Source organism: Canis lupus, chromosome 7 (genome assembly GCF_003254725.2).
Source record: "Canis lupus dingo isolate Sandy chromosome 7, ASM325472v2, whole genome shotgun sequence".
Lineage (NCBI taxonomy): Eukaryota > Metazoa > Chordata > Mammalia > Carnivora > Canidae > Canis > Canis lupus.
Window position 1 is genome coordinate 15,444,139 of NC_064249.1, and position 19,635 is coordinate 15,463,773.

At 40.6% G+C, this 19,635-nt stretch overlaps 3 protein-coding genes across 19 annotated transcripts in view; 1 reads left to right on the top strand and 2 right to left on the bottom strand.

Annotated features, from left to right (window-relative positions):
- The window catches only part of RGSL1 (regulator of G protein signaling like 1), a 309,935-nt gene that overhangs the window by 112,121 nt on the left and 178,179 nt on the right, over positions 1-19,635 (top strand). For 13 of the 17 annotated variants that reach the window (XM_025429987.3, XM_025429989.3, XM_025429980.3 and 10 more), the window contains one exon: positions 7,651-7,799. The exons of 1 other annotated variant lie outside the window; for it this stretch is intronic. In XM_025429987.3, coding sequence (XP_025285772.1) covers positions 7,651-7,799 — 149 coding nt within the window. Of the gene's footprint in view, positions 1-6,281; positions 6,318-7,650; positions 7,800-19,635 lie in introns of those variants that run through there. 3 more of the 17 variants (XM_025430003.2, XM_025430004.2, XM_025429998.3) reach the window with 2 other exon arrangements.
- Positions 2,245-3,616, bottom strand: LOC112648467 (transmembrane epididymal protein 1A-like). Its single transcript, XM_025430015.3, has one exon. The coding sequence runs from the start codon at positions 3,473-3,475 to the stop codon at positions 2,570-2,572; it is 906 nt and encodes a 301-aa protein (XP_025285800.1). The 5' UTR covers positions 3,476-3,616; the 3' UTR covers positions 2,245-2,569.
- On the bottom strand, positions 16,198-17,709 carry LOC112648466 (transmembrane epididymal protein 1-like). Its single transcript, XM_025430014.3, has one exon. It carries the CDS (start codon positions 17,480-17,482, stop codon positions 16,577-16,579), a length of 906 nt encoding a protein of 301 aa, XP_025285799.1. The 5' UTR covers positions 17,483-17,709; the 3' UTR covers positions 16,198-16,576.

Genomic DNA, 19,635 nt, shown 5'->3' on the forward strand with positions numbered 1-19,635 from the left:
CTCTGGGATATGTCCTCTGGATGCTTGCTTGGGCAATACTTAGAGTTAGTTCCGTATTTTTCCTGACCTCCTTTCCCCTCCCCCCAACCTCTTTCAAACCAGTTGGAAGAGACTTGTTTACCAGGTTGGAGAGCCAGAGTCCTGGCCCCGGGCTGTGGGATCGTAGCGCCCTCTGGTGTAATTTTGTGAGAATCTCCCCCAAGTTTAAGCGTGGGAATTATTTTTCCCCTGGCCTTCAAGGGGAGGGCCTCTGTTATATCTCAAATACAGTAAATTAATAATATGCAAGTCTATTACCTACACTGGATATCTAAGAGATACTATGTTGGAAGTATCAATTTATTACCAGATGTTTGTTTATTATTATGAAATTAGGCTTCAGATGACTAGGAAAGAGCAGCTTGAGTGCTTTGTGCTTTTTCCTCATCTCCCACCAGTGATGTCCCCCAATAAGAGTATTTGAAGAGTCTAGAACCCAAGAGTTAAGGGAGGAATGGCAAAGATTAGAGAACATGTTACAAACAAGTCTTATCCTCAGCCCTCACTAGGATATGAGCCCAGAAATTTAAGACTCAGCCAGGAGTTGAGAGTCTGCCAGACTCACTCCCAGGGGGTGCCTGGGGTGGGGAGATTGGGTGGTGGGCAGAAAGTCAGACGTAGATGCACCCTTTAGGGGACATCTCAAGTATTTCTACTGTGCCACCTGTTCCAGCTGGGCCTTCTGGGTAACCATTTTATTCTTCCTTTCTCCCTTCTTTTCTTTTCTCGTTTTTAAAACAATTTCAATTTGAGGATCACTTCCCTCACCATTGCTATTAGCAAAGTCACTATGGCCCAGGGGACACAGTCACCAGCTTGAGTCAGACACAACTGTACTCAAATTCCTGTCTTGCCTCGTACCAGCTAAGGCTTGGGTAAATCAGCCTGCTGAGTCTCAGTTTTCTGGAAGTTCCTTATAGAAATACTTTTGAGGATTAAAAGGCAATAACAGAGTAAACAATTTAGAAATAGGTTGGTGGATTTTGTTATCCCAGGAACGAGGAAGACAGCTGGGCTATTACTAAGGAGATGACTCAGGCTTTAGGACTATTGGTGTTTCCCAGAGGTTCATAGAACATTGGACCTATCCTGAAACACAGAAGGACCAAGGTTAGGGACACCTGGGTGGCTCAGTGGTTAAGCGTCTGCCTTTGGCTCAGGGCATGATCCTGGAGTCTCTGGATCGAGTCCCACATCGGGCTCCCTGCATGGAGCCTGCTTCTCTCTCTGCCTATCTCTCTCTCTCTCTCTCTCTCTCTCTCTGTGTGTGTGTGTGTGTGTGTGTGTCCCTCATGAATACATAAATAAATAAAATCTTCAAAAAAAAAAAAGGACCAAGGGTAGGCAGAGATTCTGGAAGCAAATAAGCTTTTATTAAGCATCACCTATGCTATATATTCGGTGCACATATAGGAAATTATGTAACTTGGATATGGCAAAGTCCTTACCCTTTAGGAGTCAATGCTTTAGGTGGGAGGAAAAACCTCCCCAGAAAGAAATGATTTCAGAGACAGTACAAAGCACAATGTATCAGCTGTATGAACAACTTAACAAAACGGGTTTCATATAAGTTCTTAAGAGTTCCAGAACAAAGGAGTCAGTAAAAATTCTTGGAGAAGGCCTCTTTGGGGTGCTCAGTGGGGTGAGGGTGAAGGTGGGTTTTATGCTGCGTACCAAATACCATGGTAAAAATGTGATTGACTGATGGCTTTCTGTGAGATGCAAAGGAGTGATATTTGCAAAGACCCAGGATTCCATCCAGAAAGTGACATGTGTGAAGGTGGTGGTAGTGGTGAAACAGAAAAGCTTTGACTGGAATAGGAGCAATACAATATGAAGTAGAAGTACTGAGCATTTGAATTCTATATTTGAATTCTGCACATTTGAAATGTTAGTATACTTAAGCATTAATAAAGTCTCACTTTATTAATTTGGATTTGATATGAAAGCAGTCCTTAAAAGTGGGAAGGAAGCATAAAAAGCATACTTTCAATACTTTCAACCAGTATGAATTAATTATAAATTCTGTTTCTATTACTTCCACATGGTGGTGCAACTTTGGTGAGCAAACTGAAGTACCTACTTATCTTTATCAGGATAAGACTTGAATGATTACAGTTTTGAATTGTGAGAAATCATTATACTCTCAGGTAAAAGGCAATCACTTGTGCCTGGAGAAGTAGCCACGGACAGCATGACTCCTGGACTCTGCTCTCCTCTCTTTGAAGGCCTCCCTTCTATTACATCTTCTGCCCCCCATAGCTCTTCTTGCACCCTTACCTACCCACCCTGGTGCCCTCCCCACTGCTCCACGAGTCCCATCAGCAACCCTTTCCCAGGCTCCTCTCTCCTCATCTCCTCAGCAATTAGACGTTCAAAGGGAGGAGATGTACCAGCAGATGGAGATCAGCTGCTCTCCTTCATGGCCATTACCTTCACTGGAGACCAAAAAGGGTGCAGTGCCCATGTCTGAGAGAACCCGCAAGGAGGCAGATGGGTGGACAGTGTGCCAGGCATTCTAGGCCCTGTGTCAGGAAGAGCTTTTTGAAAGGAGAAGAGCCTGCTCATCTTTCTCTGACTGCTCCACTTCCTGCAGCAATTTGTACAGGGGTCCTACTGTGCCCTTGTGATATGGAGCTTCTTTGGATCCCATCAGCTTCAAGCTGGGGCAGTGACAACGATGCCAGAGGGCAGAGAGGCCATAGATTCCCAGCAGACACAAGGCATTGATCATCACATGCCAACAGAAGAAGGTGGTGACGAACATGATGTCACTGATGTCATCATCCTGCCATGGGTAGCCAGTGACTGGCCTGTACAGAATAAAGCCAGCCTGCATCAGCCAAGAGCCCATCATCAGAAACAGAAAAGCCTCAATCAGCAAGAGTTGAAATGTGTCGGGAGTCCACAGCTCTATAGTCAACACCAGCATCAATAGGAACACCACCAAGATGAGCAGATAATGAATCTGAAGCTCTATCCCTGTTGTGTCCTGAACATGTGATACCAACAAGAGCAGGAGCACGTAGAAGGTCAGGACCAGGGAACCTTTTTCTAGAAGCACACACCTCTGAGGCAGCAAATTCCTGCTCATGACATCTACACAGCCATTGAGGGTGAGGAGGATGAACATGGTGAGATGCTGCCACTCTTTGGGGTACAGAAATCTTGGTGGCAATTGTCTGTTCATCAATACCAACCCTCCTTTAATGCAACTGATCTCATAAGCTATTAAGATGGAGCCAGTCACCATCTTCAGCAAACCTCTGTAGGATATTTTCCACAGCCTGGCCCATCTTCCCTTATTCGTAGGATGGCATGAAGGATCCAGGAGAGAGTCTTTGAATATCACAGCTTTGGAGACTACTATTGCCTGATACAGTCCATATAAGATTAGAAACAGTCCTGGGTACACATGACCAATGAAGGTTCCCATTGAACTACAGATCTGTCTAATGAAGAGAGAAGAGCAAAATTTGGGCAAGTCCACACCTTCTGGGGACCCTTCAAGGTCTGGATTTTGGAAGAATTTGCCTTCCACCAACTTTTATCATCTCACCCCACCTACTGCTCCCCCACAGAGGAAATGCTTCTTGAAGTAAGCCTACGTCTTTGGTGGAGTAAAGCCCCATTGTTCCATTCCATTCTGGTACATTAGGAACTAACTGACTTCTGCCAAAGAAGAAGGCTTGTGAATGTGCTTTTAGAGGCTCCCTTCAATGGCCCTTGAGGTACTTCTGTGCACACCTGTCCCTTTTTCCCATGGCTTCCTTCCCCTTGTGCTGCCCAGCACGCAAACAAGAAGAGAGGAGCATGGGATAGGGGAAGGGGTTGCTGTGGTATCCTGAGGTAGCCTGGCCATTCAGACATAATTTTGGTCTAGTTGTAAAGTTCTCTTTCTGAACACATATATTTATAAACATCTGGATATGTGATCATATAATGCATACCTAGCATCTGACTTTTCTATTCTTCTTTTATAGACACATTCTGAAGATCCCCAAGAAATCTCCCTTCACCTCCACCTCTTCTTCACATCTCCATCTGTGCCCTTAACCCCACTTCAATATCTCTACTGGCCAATAAATGGATCAGAAAAGCTACTTTTTGATATTGATTTTCAGGGGCTGTGGTGGTTTTATAGTGTGTCAACCTAACTAAGCTTAAGCCATATTTTCCATAATTTCCTTCCTTATGTAGTTCCAGATTGGATTGGCTACAAGAGAGATTTACATGAGAATCTGAGGGTGGAAGTGAAGCAGCAACCTGAACACACTCTGGAAGTGTTGGGTACCTGCCACTGTAGCTCATGCATTCTGTTTTTTTTTTTTTTTTAAATATTATTTATTCATGAGAGACACACAGAGAGAGGCAGAGACATAGGCAGAGGGAGAAGCAGGCTCCTCGCAGGTAGCATATGCAGGACTTGATTGCTGGATCCGGGATCATGACCTGAGCTTAAGGCAGGTGCTCAACTGCTGAGCCACCCAGGCTACCTCATGCATTCTGTTTTTGGTCCATTGGCTCACCTCCTTGGCATGGGCAGCAACCAAGCCTATAGCTCCCTTAGTTTCTTTTAGTGTCGGGGCACCAGCTTCTTCTGTAAGTCACTTGCCGTTGAAGTATGAGGTGGTGAAAGAAAGACACAGGTTTCATTTTGTTCTCATAGGTTTCAGTTTGTCCTTGCTTTCATGCAGTATACTTCCTGACTGCTGCCACATTGACCTGAAATGACCTCAAGCCTCATCACTTAGCCACAGCCTACCATAGACTTCTTCACTACAAATCTGTCAAGGTGTAATATCCATAAGAAATTCATATTTCATGTCATTTTGCTCCCATGATTCATGGGATTAAAGTCAAATCCTTAAAATGCAGATACTGTTGAGTGAGTGACTCCAGTGAGTTGGTGTTGGCCGTTTGTATTTTAATGTGAATTAGCCCATCAGCTTCATTTATCTGTTAATGCATTTATCTGTTTATGGAAAAAAAAATAATGCAGAGAATGGTGGAGAAAAAGGCACAGGGAACGTGAGGCATCCCCGGGGCCCAAAATAGTTTTGGGTTTATTGCAGTAGGTACTGAAATAGGAGTTTTCCCAGGTATGACAGTTGTGCTAAGGAAGGAGGAAGTGCATCACTCAGCATGAACCATGCTGACATCACTGTCTTCTGCATAATCATCAGCCTCACAGTATAAGCAATGTCTTGGGGGCAGAGAGGCAGCACCTGTATGCCAACAGCACCCCTGGAGGAGAGGAGGAGAATTTACACCCAGTTTATAGCACTGCTTCTGAGCCCTCACTCCTATCAAAATACCTTTTTCTCAAGTTCACTTGATTCCAGAAAAATTCAATCTCTCTCTGCCCTTAAGGATCACAGTAATTCAGATTGCTTCTTACTATTGAGAGATTCGGTAGGGCTAAGATTTGAGTGTGAAGGCAAGTTGGAAAAATGAAGTTTAATTCTGCTTTATGAAGGAATTTGCTTATTTTAAAATTTAGTTTTAGGTTTTTCTCTTTCTTTCTTTCTTTCTTTCTTTCTTTCTTTCTTTCTTTCTTTCTTTCTTTCTTTCTTTCTTTCTTTTTGAGAGAGAGCATGTGAGTGCGGATGTAGGGGCAGTGTAGGGAGAGGGAGAGAGAGAATCTTGAGCAGGCTCCATGCCCAGTGTGAAGCCTGTCACAGAGCTTGATCTCAGAACCCTGAGATCATAACCTGAGCTGAAATCAAGAGTCAGACACTTAACCAACTGAACCACCCAGATGCCCCAGATGTTTGGGTTTTTTTAAATTGATGTATAGTCACTGTAAAAAATCAGGTAAATATATAAGCAAAAAGAACATTAAAAATCATCTTTAGTCTTGTAATCTGGAGGTGACCCATCATTGAGGTATAGAAGTGCAATTTTAGGAAGGCAGCATAAGGAAGTGGAAAATGTATCAACCAGAAGTCATAAATCTGGGTTCTAATTCTAGTTCTCCCTTCATTTGCTGTATATCATACCTCTTATCTGAAAAAATTGAGGATTGAATTTAACTTTCTATTGAAGTGAAAATAAAAGAGCATGAATGTTGTTGCATAGATGTGAGCATATTTATCTCCTGTTTCTTTCCTTTGGTGAATTATCAAAATGCCTGGAGAGCATGGTAGAGCAGAGGAATGCAAAAGGAAAATCTAAGTGACACTTCTGAAGTGAGTCAGGGAGGCAAGGACCCCAGGGATTCTCTTTGTTTTTTTTTTTAGATTTGTTCTGGGAGAAGCACAGGGTTCATCACTCCTGTAAGTAATAGTAGGGCTGGGCTGGGGAATACATGGTCTGCAGGCCCCAGGGAGCTGTATTTAGTCACTTTGAATATTGCTGCTCATACTTCAAGGCTGTGGTCTGTGTAAGGTGGGGGCAGCAGAGTTCAATCCAGCTCCCACATTCATTTTCCCACTTGTTTCTGGAAGCTGTGAGCTGGTTGCCAATAGTCAGGGGAGGAGGGAGGTTAGTAGCACTGACCCAAATGGGAAGTTGAAAGTGGCACATATGAGGACAAGTAGCTCCACTTAAGGTCCCATCTGGGATGCTCAGGCCCCCCACCTTGGCCAGACCCCAGCACTACATGTTGTTCATTAAAACATGAACATCCTGATCTCAGGCTTTGAAGATAGGAATCACTCTTCCCAAACCAGACACTGCCCACAAGTAGCCAAGAAGGAAGCCAAAGGTGGTGAATGATTACCGGAACTGGCAGACAGCTCCAGAGTCTGTGGACGAGTGCCTGGACAGCTGTTTCATGAGGGAAATGCCACTTGACCACAGGAGTCCGTGGAGGTCCTTCATGTCCTGGCTGTTCCACACTGAGATACCCCTCGAACCTGCCCTTCCACCCCCATTCTCAAGGGGCCTCAGGCATAAACAGTGCCATTTGTTTGGCATGAAATGCTAGAATGAGCAAGAAGGTCTTTAGGAATTCAGTAAATAAGAATTTGTTACAGCTGTTGATTCTACTGAGTATAGCAAGGCATATAAAAAAAAGCATATGACATAGTCCTCACCCTCAAAGAGCTTACAATTCAGCTGAAGGCATACACCTCTATATACACACATACAACAGACATTAGAAACTATTTGGACTGTTCTGTTCCATGGAAATCAAATATAACATGTAATTTTAAGTTTTTGAAAAGCACATTAACAACAAAATAGTGAAGTTAATATTAATGAGACATTGTTTTTACCCAACATTACCAAAATGTTATTTCAACATGTAATTAATATAAGAATTTTAAAAGATGTATGTCAGATTCCTCATTTCATACTAAGTTGTTAAACTCCAGTGTATATTTTATACCTACAGCCCATCTCAGTTCAGACAAGCCACAGTATAAGCACTCAATATCTGTCTGTGGTTAGCAGCTGCTGTATTGGATTGTGCAGATTTAGACAGTATGAAATGACATGTTGAGCAAATTTTAAAGTTTTAGTGAAAAGAATAGATCATGGAGGAGATAGAAGTTAGGTAAAAAATGGGATTTAGAGAACTACACTATAAACTTCTCAGTAACTGTGTGGTTTTAGTATGGTGCTTTCCAAAAGCATCTTTTAATTTACCTCCTTTCTATTTAGGAGAGATATCCTCATCACCATCATCAACAAAAAATGATTGTAACTCACCTTGCTTCAAGGCAGAAATATACCACAGGAAGAAGGCAAGGCAGAGGCTGGGAACTCAAGCAGAACCACACAGGAAGTGGGTCCACGGAAATATGCACAAGGTCAGAGATAGCCCATTTGTTCATGGGCCAAACTTTCATCTTATTTCAAGTAAGGGTTAGTAAGCCTTGGGGTTTGTCACTGACTTTCCAAAACAAAGCTCACAGAAGATGGAAAACAACATTCTAATTTCTTAGTTTGAAAGGATGTGCGTACTGTATTTCTCTTGGCACACCAGCCCATAATTTTCCTCTTTGGATTTTTCCAAAACGTGAGCTTTGTATACCTCGTTGTATAATTATGAGTTAGGTTTCACAGTTTATATAATTGATTTCAGGTACTTTTTGACAATCACATTTCAACAGCTGCAAATTTCTTTTTCTTCTGGAAACTTTTGGCAAGGTGGAAGTATATACTCACCTTACCTCTGTTATACCGATTTCTTCCATTATGACTATGCAGTGAACTTATACCCATGGCTGAGGACAGAACTCAAGCACCCTGAGTCTGTTTTTTCATAGATCATTTCTTTTTTTTTTTTGATCATTTCTCTTCTATACCAGAATATGTGTGCCCAAATTAGGAGTTGACCCTTGGTCCCACTTGTTCAGAATTCTTAATCCTGCAATTTGGGAAGCCCATGATAAGTTTCAAAATTCTCTGTGAGAGATACAGCTATCTGACCACTGAATACTCATGCCCCCCCTCCCACAATGTAGGGTGTTGCTGAGACCACACTTCCCAGGCATTGAGTGACTGAGTTTGGGCCAGTGGAATGTGTGTGGTAGTGATCTACACCACTTCAAGATGAGGCTTCTAGAAACATCCTCCTATTTTTCGCCCTTTCTTTTTTCCATGTCTACTGGATGAATACAGAGGACTGAGGCACTAGAGAAGGACAAGTCACAAGATGGGAGGAATCACATCTGAAAGACTAGGTAGAAAGCTTATAAGCATGGGAGAAGTAGCCTTCTTTTGTGTTTAGCCCGTAAGATTTAAGGATTTATCGGTTTTAAATCAGTTAGCTAGTATACATTGCCTGCCAAGCCTCCAAGAGGCCCCTGGAAGCTCATGTAAATTCATCACTTGGCCATCAACTTTGATGTTAACAAACTACCTGAAGGGTTCAGCTGATTTCTCCCAACCAGTTCCCTCCTCTGCCTTAGGTATCTCAAAGTCTGGAATTATTCTCATGTGCCCTATGCCACTATTTCTGGAGCCCAGGAAACTAAGTTCACAAAGGCTGCCTTATAATTATAGAGAACAAAAGTACTTGATGGTCCTAAAGCTTCTCATTCTCATTAGGACCCCTGCTTCATTTTTGTTCCAATCTTTCACCAATGGGCCACTCATCTTAATTAGATACAGTGTTTCCTAATCACTGACCAGTGGATACACTTTCACCCAAAACTAATGCCAGCTATATTAGTTTTCTATTGCTGCATAACACACTAACATAAATTTAGGAATTTAAGTGATACATTTATCAACCCACAGTTTCCATTGATCAGGAATCCAATATGGGTTTGCTAAGACCTCTGCTTGGAATCTCACCAAGCTGAAATCAAGGTGTTGACTGGGGCTGTGATTCTGATCTGCGGCTCAGAGTTCTCTTGCAAGCTCACTGACCATTGGCAAAATTCAGCTTCTTGTAGTTTTTAAGACTTGAAGCTACTATTTTCTTCCTGGCTGTCAGCCAGGACCACTCATAGCATCTAAAGGTTGCTCACAGTTCCTTGCCATGTGACCCCCACAGGAAGATCACAACATGGCTGTTTGCTTTCTTCTAGGCCAACAGGAGTGCATCTCCTTGATGATTCACCTTCTTCTTCCATAAAAATACCGTAAAGGTATTTTTATTTTTAATTTTTATTGAAACCAGCAGATAATCTTTCCTGCTTTGTTGAAGATGATTTGACCATAGAGTTGAGGGTCCATTTCTGGGTTCTCTATTCTGTTCCATTGATCTATGTGTCTTTGTGCCAGTACAATGCTATCTTGATGATCACAGCTTTGCAATACAGCTTGAAGTTAAGCATTGTGATGTCCCCAGCTTTGATTTTCATTTTCAACATTCCTCTGGCTATTCAGGGTCTTTTCTGGTTTCATAACAAATCTTAAGATTATTTGTTCCAACTCTTGTGAAGACAGTCCATGGTATTTCGATAGGGGTTTCATTGAACGTGCAAATTGCTCTGAGTAGCATAGATATTTTCACAATATTTATTCTTCCAATCCATGAGCATGGAATGTTTTTCCATCTCTTTACGTCTTCCTCAATTTCTTTCATAAGTGTTCTGTAATTTTTAGAGTATAGATCCTTTACCTCTTTGGTTAGGTTTATTCCTAGGTATCTTATGGTATTGGGTACAATTGTAGATGGGATTGATTCCTTAATTTCTTTCCTCAGTCTCATTGTTAGTGTATAGAAATGCAACTGATTTTGTATCCTGCCACATTACTGAATTGCTGTATGAGTTCTAGCAATCTTAGGGTGGAGTCTTTTGGGACACACAATATCATGTCATCTGCAAAGAAAGAGAGTTTGATTTCTTTGCCAATTTGAATGCCTTTTATTTCTTTTTGTTGTCTGATTGCTGAGGCTAGGACTTCTAGTACTATGTTGAATAACAGAACATGAGAGACTCCTAACTATGGGAAATGAACTAGGGGAGGTGGAAGGGGGGTGGGGGTGACTGGGTGATGGGCACTGAGGGGGGCACTTGATGGGATGAGCACTGGGTGTTATTCTATATGTTGTCATATTGAACACCAATAAAAAATAAATTTATATAAAAAAAAAAAAACATTGGTGAGAGTGGACATCCCTGTCGTGTTCCTGATCTTAGGGGAAAGGCTCTCAGTGTTTCCCCATTGAGATTATTTCCTATGGGCTTTCCATAAATAGCTGTTATGATATTGTGAAATATTCCCTCTATCCCTACACTTTGAAGAGTTTTAATAAAAAATGGGTGCTGTATTTTGTCAAATGCCTTCTCTGCCTCTAATGAGAGGATCATATGGTTCTTGTTTTTTCTTATTGATGTGATCTATCACATTGATTGTTTTATGAATGTTGAAACACTCTTGCATCCTAGGGATAAATCCCATTTGGTCGTGGTGAATAATCCTAATGTACTGTTGGATCCTATTGGCTAGAATCTTGGTGAGAATTTTTGCATCTGTATTCATCAGAGGTATTGGTCTGTAATTCTCCTTTTTGGTAGGATCTTTGGTTTTGGGATCAAGGTAATACTGACCTCATAGAACAAGTTTGGAAGTATTCCCTCCATTTCTATCCTTTGAAACAGCTTTAGTAAAATAATTATTATTTCTTCTTCAAATGTTTGGTAGAATTCCCCTGGGCAGCCATCTGGCCTTGGACTTTTGTGCCTTGGGAGGTTTTTGATGACTGCCTCAATATCCTCTCTGGCTATTGGCCTGTTAGGTTTTTTATTTGTTCCTGTTTCAGTTTTGGTAATTTGTAGGTTTCCAGGAATGCATCCATTTCTTCCAGATTGCCTAATTTGTTGGCATATAGTTGCTCATAATACATTTTTAAAAACCTTTGTATTTCCTTGATATTGGTTGTAGTGTCTTTCATTCATGATTTTATTAATTTGAGTCTTTTTTTTTTAATAAGACTGGCTAGGGGCTTATCTATCTTATTAATTCTTTCAAAGAATAAGCTCCTGGTTTCATTGATCTGTTCTGCAGTTCTCCTGGTTTCTATTTAATTGAGTTCTGCTCTAATCTTTCTTATTTCTCTTCTTCTGCTTGGTTTAGGCTTTAATTGCTGTTCTTTCTCCAATTCCTTTAGGTGCAAGGTTAGCTTGGATTCAAGGTTAGCTTCTTCTAAAGACCTCCCTGACAAAGTTAGACAATCCAGGACAATCTCTCTTTTCAGTAATTCAAACTCAACCATTAGTAACCAATCATGGGAATGATAATCCGTTATATTCATTGATCCCATTTAAGGGGTGGGATTATATAGAGCATGTATGCTGGGGGCAGGAATAATGGGAGAAATCTTAGAATTCCTCCTTTCCATTCCTTACTCTAAGTTGCAATATAATTGTGTACATCTTTGTATCTTTCTCCTAATGTATTGCTGATCCCTGCAGAGTACCTGGACAATAGTATCTGTTTAGGATTTTTTAATAAATTAGTTGAATTCTTTGGTTGTCTTGATTGAATTTGATCCCCTTCATTTACTAATTTATTATCCACATTTACAAATTAGTCTCCATTGTATATTCACATTTGTGAAATTCAGTTGTAGTTTTTCTCTTGTCATTATTCCAAATATCTGGGGTTGAATTGTATTTAAGGATTCTGGCCTCCTGTGCAATTGTTCCACTGGTGTTTCATATAGTGTCACAATAAGAAATAGATGGCAACACAATTCAGGATAGTTCAAGGATGGTTTAATAAAGGTACTTCCTATGCAGTTGTCAGCAGGATGGAAGGAGACCACAGAGATAGCTGAGCAACAGTTGGAGCTGTTATTAACTCTAGGCCCAAGGGACATAGAACAGGAGAAGTTCTGTAATATGCAAGAATAGTGTAGTGGGTTGAATAGTGGCCTGTAAAAAGATATTTCCAAGTCCTAAACCCCAGAACCTGTGACCTTATTTGACAAAAGAGTCTTTGCAGATATAATTAAGGATCCTGAGATGAAATCATCTTGGTTTTAGGGTAGGCTCTAAATCCAATGATAGGTAACCTTATGAGAAAATCTAAGGAATGTTTGAGACAGAAGCACGTAGAGGAGAAGACAATGTGAATATGGAAGAAGAAAATGGAGTGATATCTGCAAGCCAAGGAATGCCAGCAGTCATCAGAAGCTAGGGCAGACACATGGGACAGATTCTTCCTGAAAGCTTCCAGAAGGAATCAATACTTTGATTTTGGACTTGTGGCATCCAGAACTGTGAAAGAGTAAATTTCTGTTTTAAGCCACTAAGTTTGTAGTAATTTGTTGTGGTAGCTTGGGAGATTGATACCAATGGTGTGATGGGGGGCAGGTTACTGCCAGCCTGAGGTGACCCCAGAAAAGCAGGAGCTAAAAGTTTTTATTAAACTCTAATCTCACTCTTATCCATCATTTTCCTGGGGCTTGTCATTGGCCAGATGTTGCCTGAAGCCAGAGGATAAGTTGCTCAGTGATATGCTATAGACCTGGGCAGTCTCCTGAGAGAGAGAGCAGGATGGATGTAAAAGGTGGATTTAGAGGGGCAATCTGAAGTACATCTCTTTTTAGCTTTTAGGTAGGGTAACCATAAATCCCAATGTGTCTGTAGCAGTTTGGTTTTTACCTGTTGTCCCAGGGCAAATCTTAATTTTGCCTTTTCTTTCTCAGTTGTCCAGGTTTGAATGATAAATTTTGTATGGTCACATCAGTTATAGGTTAAAATCCAATTGGATTAGTATCCAAATGGATATAGAGTTTTCTATGAGATATGTTAAGTGAAGTGAGTCACTACACCATCAGGATACCATCCCTCCTGATTGCCCTGTGGTCCTGACCATTCTTGAAAGTGTAAGGAGAAAAATTGAGACCTTCTGAGGTTAACAAGAACATACCTGTCTCCAAAATCTGGACCATAGACCCCATATTTTTTGGAGTTAGTCTTTTTTACTTCATCTTGGATATCTTGATGTCATAACATACAGATGTCCCCTGTTCTTTTTAATTCCTGTATAGTACTCCAGAATTTATTTAACCATTTCCCTACCGGTGAAAGTTTATTATTTAAAGTTCCTGGTAGAAAAACAATGCTTCAGTGATCATTCTTGTATATGTTCTTTGTATAGATGTGAGTATTTTTAGTATGGATACTGCATCAGAGTTCCTAGCTACAGACAATTCTGGCTAACCTGAGAAGGAATTTATTTAATAGGTTATGTTCATTCACATAATCATTAGGTTGGCTGGAGAAAAAGATTCTAGGTTAAGTATAACGGACCAATGCCCAGAATCACACTACTGAAATGGGCTTAGGTTGCTGCTTTTGGCACTGACCCCAGAACTACAGGGCAGACCAGCATAATGATGCATATAATTTCCGGTCTTTGCCACTACTCTTCTACAGAATAGAAGCTCCATGCACAGACGATTTCCTTACATTACTCACTTGTGAGTTGAAGTCTTAAGTGGGTTGTCTAGCTGGTCACATGCCTGAAATCTAGCTAGCTACAAGGGAGGCTAGGGATTAAACATAAAAATCTACCAAAAAGACAGGCCTGATAATGTGGAAATTGTTCAAAATGTTGGGAGTCTTTTTCAAAGATGGTGTTAGGCTTCTATGTCAGATGTCCACTGCAAACAGCAAGAGGTGGAATTGTTTGTTTGAAGATTATGTACACTCTAAATTCTGGCACACTCTGCTAGACTGACTTCAAGGAAATGTAGACAGTGTATGATGTTATCCAGCAATGGATAGTATTGTTTAATACTTTTGATGATTTTTGACAGCCTGACAGTGAAAAAAAGATCCTACTTTTAAAAAAATCCTCTTTTTCTTAAAATTAGTTAGGTTAACAATTTAAAAAAATGTTTGTTAGCCATTTATTCTGAGACATAGTAATTTCTATCTTCTGCCCATTTTTTTATAGTAGGTTGCTTTTTTGTTAATGTTTGAACACCTCTATATATTCTGGGTATTGAATTGTTTTTTTTTTTTTGTCTATTTAATATGTTGCAAATGCTCTTCACAGTGTCCCTTTTATCTTTTTCTTACATCTTTTAGTAATAGGAAATAAAATGGGTAATTTTTTCAGAGTTTATTTTTCTCAAGAAAAATATTCATATCTCTTATTATAAAACACCCTTCAAGCCCTTCAAAAATTTTTATAGTCTTGTTGCTCATGTTTAATTTTTCAGGCCATCTATAATTCTTTTTGTGTGTGTGTTTACGAGGTAGAAACTTAAGCTACTGATTGTTGCTTGTTTGTTTTGTTTTGTTTTTCCAAGTGGAGAGAGCCAGTTATTCCTCACATTATTTGAAGAGCCCATTCTTAACATGTATTTAACTCTCCCACTACATATTTCTGTTTTGGCAGTCTCTGTTACATGACACTATGTTGATTTAAGGTTCTATAATGATACTTGCTTGCTCCTATACCACGGTTTATAATTATTGAATACTTATAATGTATTATAAAAGCTAGTAAAGCAGTTTATTCCTCATTGTTTTCTTCTAGGAAGAAAAAAAGACCTAGGCTCTTCTCTATGTTTCTTTCCCAGATATATTTTAGAATAGGTTTGCTGAATTCCATTAAAATCACATGGAGAATGTTTTTGATTGGAAGTACCTTTAATTTGTGTTTCTGTAAACACAGTTCTGTTACTTGTAAGATATGTTTTATGGTATATTACGTTAGGAGAAATTCACTTAACTATTCAAGATTTCCTTAGCAGTTTAGAACTGGGGCACACATAACTTGTTAAGAACAATGAGGTGTTTTCTGTATTTCTTCATCACTTATCATGATTATATTTAAAATGGCAATAAAAAATTGGAGGACACCCCCCCCAAAAAAAAAAAAAAAAAACAATGGCAAAGGACTCAGGAGTTAGGTATAACAGGAGAAACAAGAAGGATTAGAAATACTCAAAGAAACATGTTGTCTCAGGCTCTGCTCTGACCTGTTCCCAGAAATATAAGCCCTAGTCAGAAGTTCAGGGGCCCATCAGCTTCTCCAAATCCCAAAGAGCCAGAGAGGCTCTAGATGCAAGTGAAACTTTATTAAGCATCAACCATGTAGAGGACAATGTTATATCCTGGATATATTTGCAAAGCAAATTAAGTAACTAGGAAATGACAAATTTTCCACTCCTAAGGAGCCTACCTTTCTGTGAGACAAAACTTCCCCATGAGAAACAGGACACAACTGAATGTATCAGCTGCCTGGGAAAAATAGCAAAGCAGAATTAGACGAGTTCTTGGAGTTCCAGGTCAAAGGAGCATAAGAAATTTCTCTGGAGATGGAATTTTTGGTGGTAGCAGTGCAAGGAGATTTAATGCTGAGTATAAAATAACTCTGTGTACTAAATATGTGATTGGCAGTAACTTTTTCTAAATCATACACCATGTTATTTGGCAAAGGCACAAGTATAGCATATAATAAACTATAACCTAGTAGATGGCTGGTGGGACTGGTGGTAAACAAGTAGCTCTAAGCACCTTGCTTTGGCTAGATTAGAAGTCAGGGATAAGACATGTGATGGCATTTAATGAAAATTTGGCTTATGTAAACTTGAATAATTGTGATATGAAAGTACTGATTCTCACTGTATGAAACCTGAAATATGAATCTACCCAAATTTAAAAGTATACATGAGATTCTTATCACTTCAACCAGGTGAGATAAGTGAATTGTACTGCATCTGTTCCACATGGTGTTGTCCCTTTAGTTGGAAAATAGAAATACCCAACATTGCAGTTTTGATTTGTGAGAAGTCTTTATTCCTCAAGTAAAACCTGGAGAAGTAGCTGGTGATGGCATAACTGCTGGACTCTGCTCTCTCTTTGAAGGCCTCCCTTCTATTACATCTTCTGCCCCCCATAGCTCTTCTTGCACCCTTACCTACCCACCCTGGTGCCCTCCCCACTGCTCCACGAGTCCCATCAGCAACCCTTTCCCAGGCTCCTCTCTCATCTCCTCAGCAATTAGACGTTCAAAGGGAGGAGATGTACCAGCAGATGGAGATCAGCTGCTCTCCTTCATGGCCATTACCTTCACTGGAGACCAAAAAGGGTGCAGTGCCCATGTCTGAGAGAACCCGCAAGGAGGCAGATGGGTGGACAGTGTGCCAGGCATTCTAGGCCCTGTGTCAGGAAGAGCTTTTTGAAAGGAGAAGAGCCTGCTCATCTTTCTCTGACTGCTCCACTTCCTGCAGCAATTTGTACAGGGGTCCTACTGTGCCCTTGTGATATGGAGCTTCTTTGGATCCCATCAGCTTCAAGCTGGGGCAGTGACAACGATGCCAGAGGGCAGAGAGGCCATAGATTCCCAGCAGACACAAGGCATTGATCATCACATGCCAACAGAAGAAGGTGGTGACGAACATGATGTCACTGATGTCATCATCCTGCCATGGGTAGCCAGTGACTGGCCTGTACAGAATAAAGCCAGCCTGCATCAGCCAAGAGCCCATCATCAGAAACAGAAAAGCCTCAATCAGCAAGAGTTGAAATGTGTCGGGAGTCCACAGCTCTATAGTCAACACCAGCATCAATAGGAACACCACCAAGATGAGCAGATAATGAATCTGAAGCTCTATCCCTGTTGTGTCTTGGACATGTGATATCAACAAGAGCAGGAGCACGTAGAAGGTCAGGACCAGGGAACCTTTTTCTAGAAGCACACACCTCTGAGGCAGCAAATTCCTGCTCATGACATCTACACAGCCATTGAGGGTGAGGAGGATGAACATGGTGAGATGCTGCCACTCTTTGGGGTACAGAAATCTCGGTGGGTACTTCTTGTCCATGAGCACCATCATATCATCAAGACAGAAGACCACATAAACTGTTAAGATGGAGCCAGTCACCAGCTTCAGCAAACCTCCGTAGGATATTCCCCACAGCCCGGCCCATCTTCCCTTATTCCTGGGGGGGCATGAAAGATAGAGGAGTGAGTCATTGACTATCATGGCCTTAGAGACCACTGCGGCCTGATACAGTCCATAAGAGAAAAGATATAGCCCTGGGTATAAATGACCTATAAACTTTCCCATGAAATTACAGGTCTGTTTTACTACAGGGTGAGGATCAAAACTCAGGGTCTCTCTGCTCTCTTCTCCGTTGAGGGCCCTTCAAGTTTTCGGCTAACTTCTACCTACTTTTATCATCTCCCTCTGCCCACTGCTCCCAGAGAGAATGCAAAGTTCTGGACAGGAGCCTATACTTTTGGTGATGTGAGTCTCATTGTTCCATTCCATTCTAGGACACTGGGAACAAGCTGACTTCTGCAAAAAAAATTTAAAAAAAGATGAATATTTAATATTTTCTAGTATACACCTATAAGAATGTGTGTTCTCATGAGCTCTGTTTTTGGACTTTTGAGATGCTTCTGGTCACACTGTCCCTCTCTCCTAGAGCTTACTTTCTTCTGCTCCTGTCTAGTGTTTAGAGGAGCAGTAGAGAGGTACATGAACTGGAGATTACCCAGAAAAGGTCTGACTTACTCACCAAAATTTGTTCATCTTTTAAGAACCCATACTCACATCTTTGGCCATAAATTTTAAAAGCAAATATATTATTTGCTATTATATGGAAGTTTATAAACATTTTGGGATGTGCTCACATATATACACACTGAGCATCTATCTGGCCTCTTCATTTTTCTGTAACATACTTAGGGGACTACCAAGAAAACCCCTCACTGCCCCTAAATCTCTTTCTCGTGAGTAATCAATAAACTTGAAAAGCCACTTTTTGAGATCAATTTTGGGATTTTAAGGTGTGATTTGTTAAAATGTATATATGTTTAGACAAGTAGATTCAGTGAGCTACTTATATTTCATGTGAATTAGCTCATCAACTTTATTTTCTAATTATCATTTGCTATGTGTCTAATATATATAAGTAGAATAAGTTCTAGGCAGTAGATGACAGCCAGTTGATCTGAGGCAATGCATCTAGGGCAAGAGTCTTCATTTAGAGGGGATGGTAGAGAACAAGGTACAGGGAATGTGAGGCAGGCCCTTGGCACACAAGTGTTCTGGGTTTGTTGCAGGAGGTACATGGAATAGGAGTTACCCTGAGAGTGATAGGTATGTGGAAGAGGAGGAAGTTCATCATTCAACATGAAGGGTGCTGACATCACAGTCTTCTGCATAATCATTTGTCCTCAGGGTAGAGCAATGCTGTGGGGCAGAGAGGCAGCATCTATATGCTGATATCACCCCCAGTGGGGTGGAGGAGTGTTTACATCCAGGTCACAGCACTGACTCTGAGCCCTCACCACTTATTATCTCTCTTTCCTACACCCACTTAATATCAGAAAAAAAATCCAATCTGTCCATGCCCTTTAGGATGAAGGCCATTTCTTGATAGTGGGAGAATGAGGATTTGGATGTGAAAGTGCTGTATGAAAGAGACCTGAAGATTGCTTTACAGAGGGACTTGAATTCCTTATTCCATTTTAATTTCGACTTTCCCTTCTTACACAAATGTGGCATACATTGGCCAGCAATTCACTCTATTCATTTCCTTTTTTTTTCTTTGTGCACTGATAAACTACATTTTGCACTCTACCTTGCAGTTAGATGTAGCCTTGCAACTGACTTCTAGACAATGAGGTATAAATGGAAATGATACAGATTACTTCCTGGTCTCAGCTATAAGATCCTCCCTCACATACTCTTCCATGTTATTTTCCTTTCTCTGGCTTTATACAGAATCTCGCAGCTTAATATATGTGGAGAATGGAGGAGCCCTAGGATGGAAAGAACAGGTTGCCTGGATTACTCCTCCTAGAAAACCAATATGTTGTTCAGGAACACTCATTTTTTAACTATATATAAACAAGGAATGAACTGTTTTTCTTGAGCAATGGAAATTTTCACATCTGTTTGCTATTGTAGCTGTAATACCCAACCAAATGCAAAACTAACACACAGCTTTTATAGAAAAAATTAGACAAATTCATAAACAAAATAAGAGAAAAATAAGCACCTGCAGTTCCAAACCTGATGATAACTACTGTTAACACTTTTCTGTAAAATCCTAGTTTTTTTTTGGGGGGGGGGATGACTAAAAATTAAGAGACCAGGATCACAGTCCCAGTTCCCCTCTAATTGGCTTCTTTAAGAAAAGAAAGAACTGTGGCATCTATGTTCTCTAACTTGGGGGGAGAGAGAGAGAGAGAGAGAGAGAGAGAGAGAGA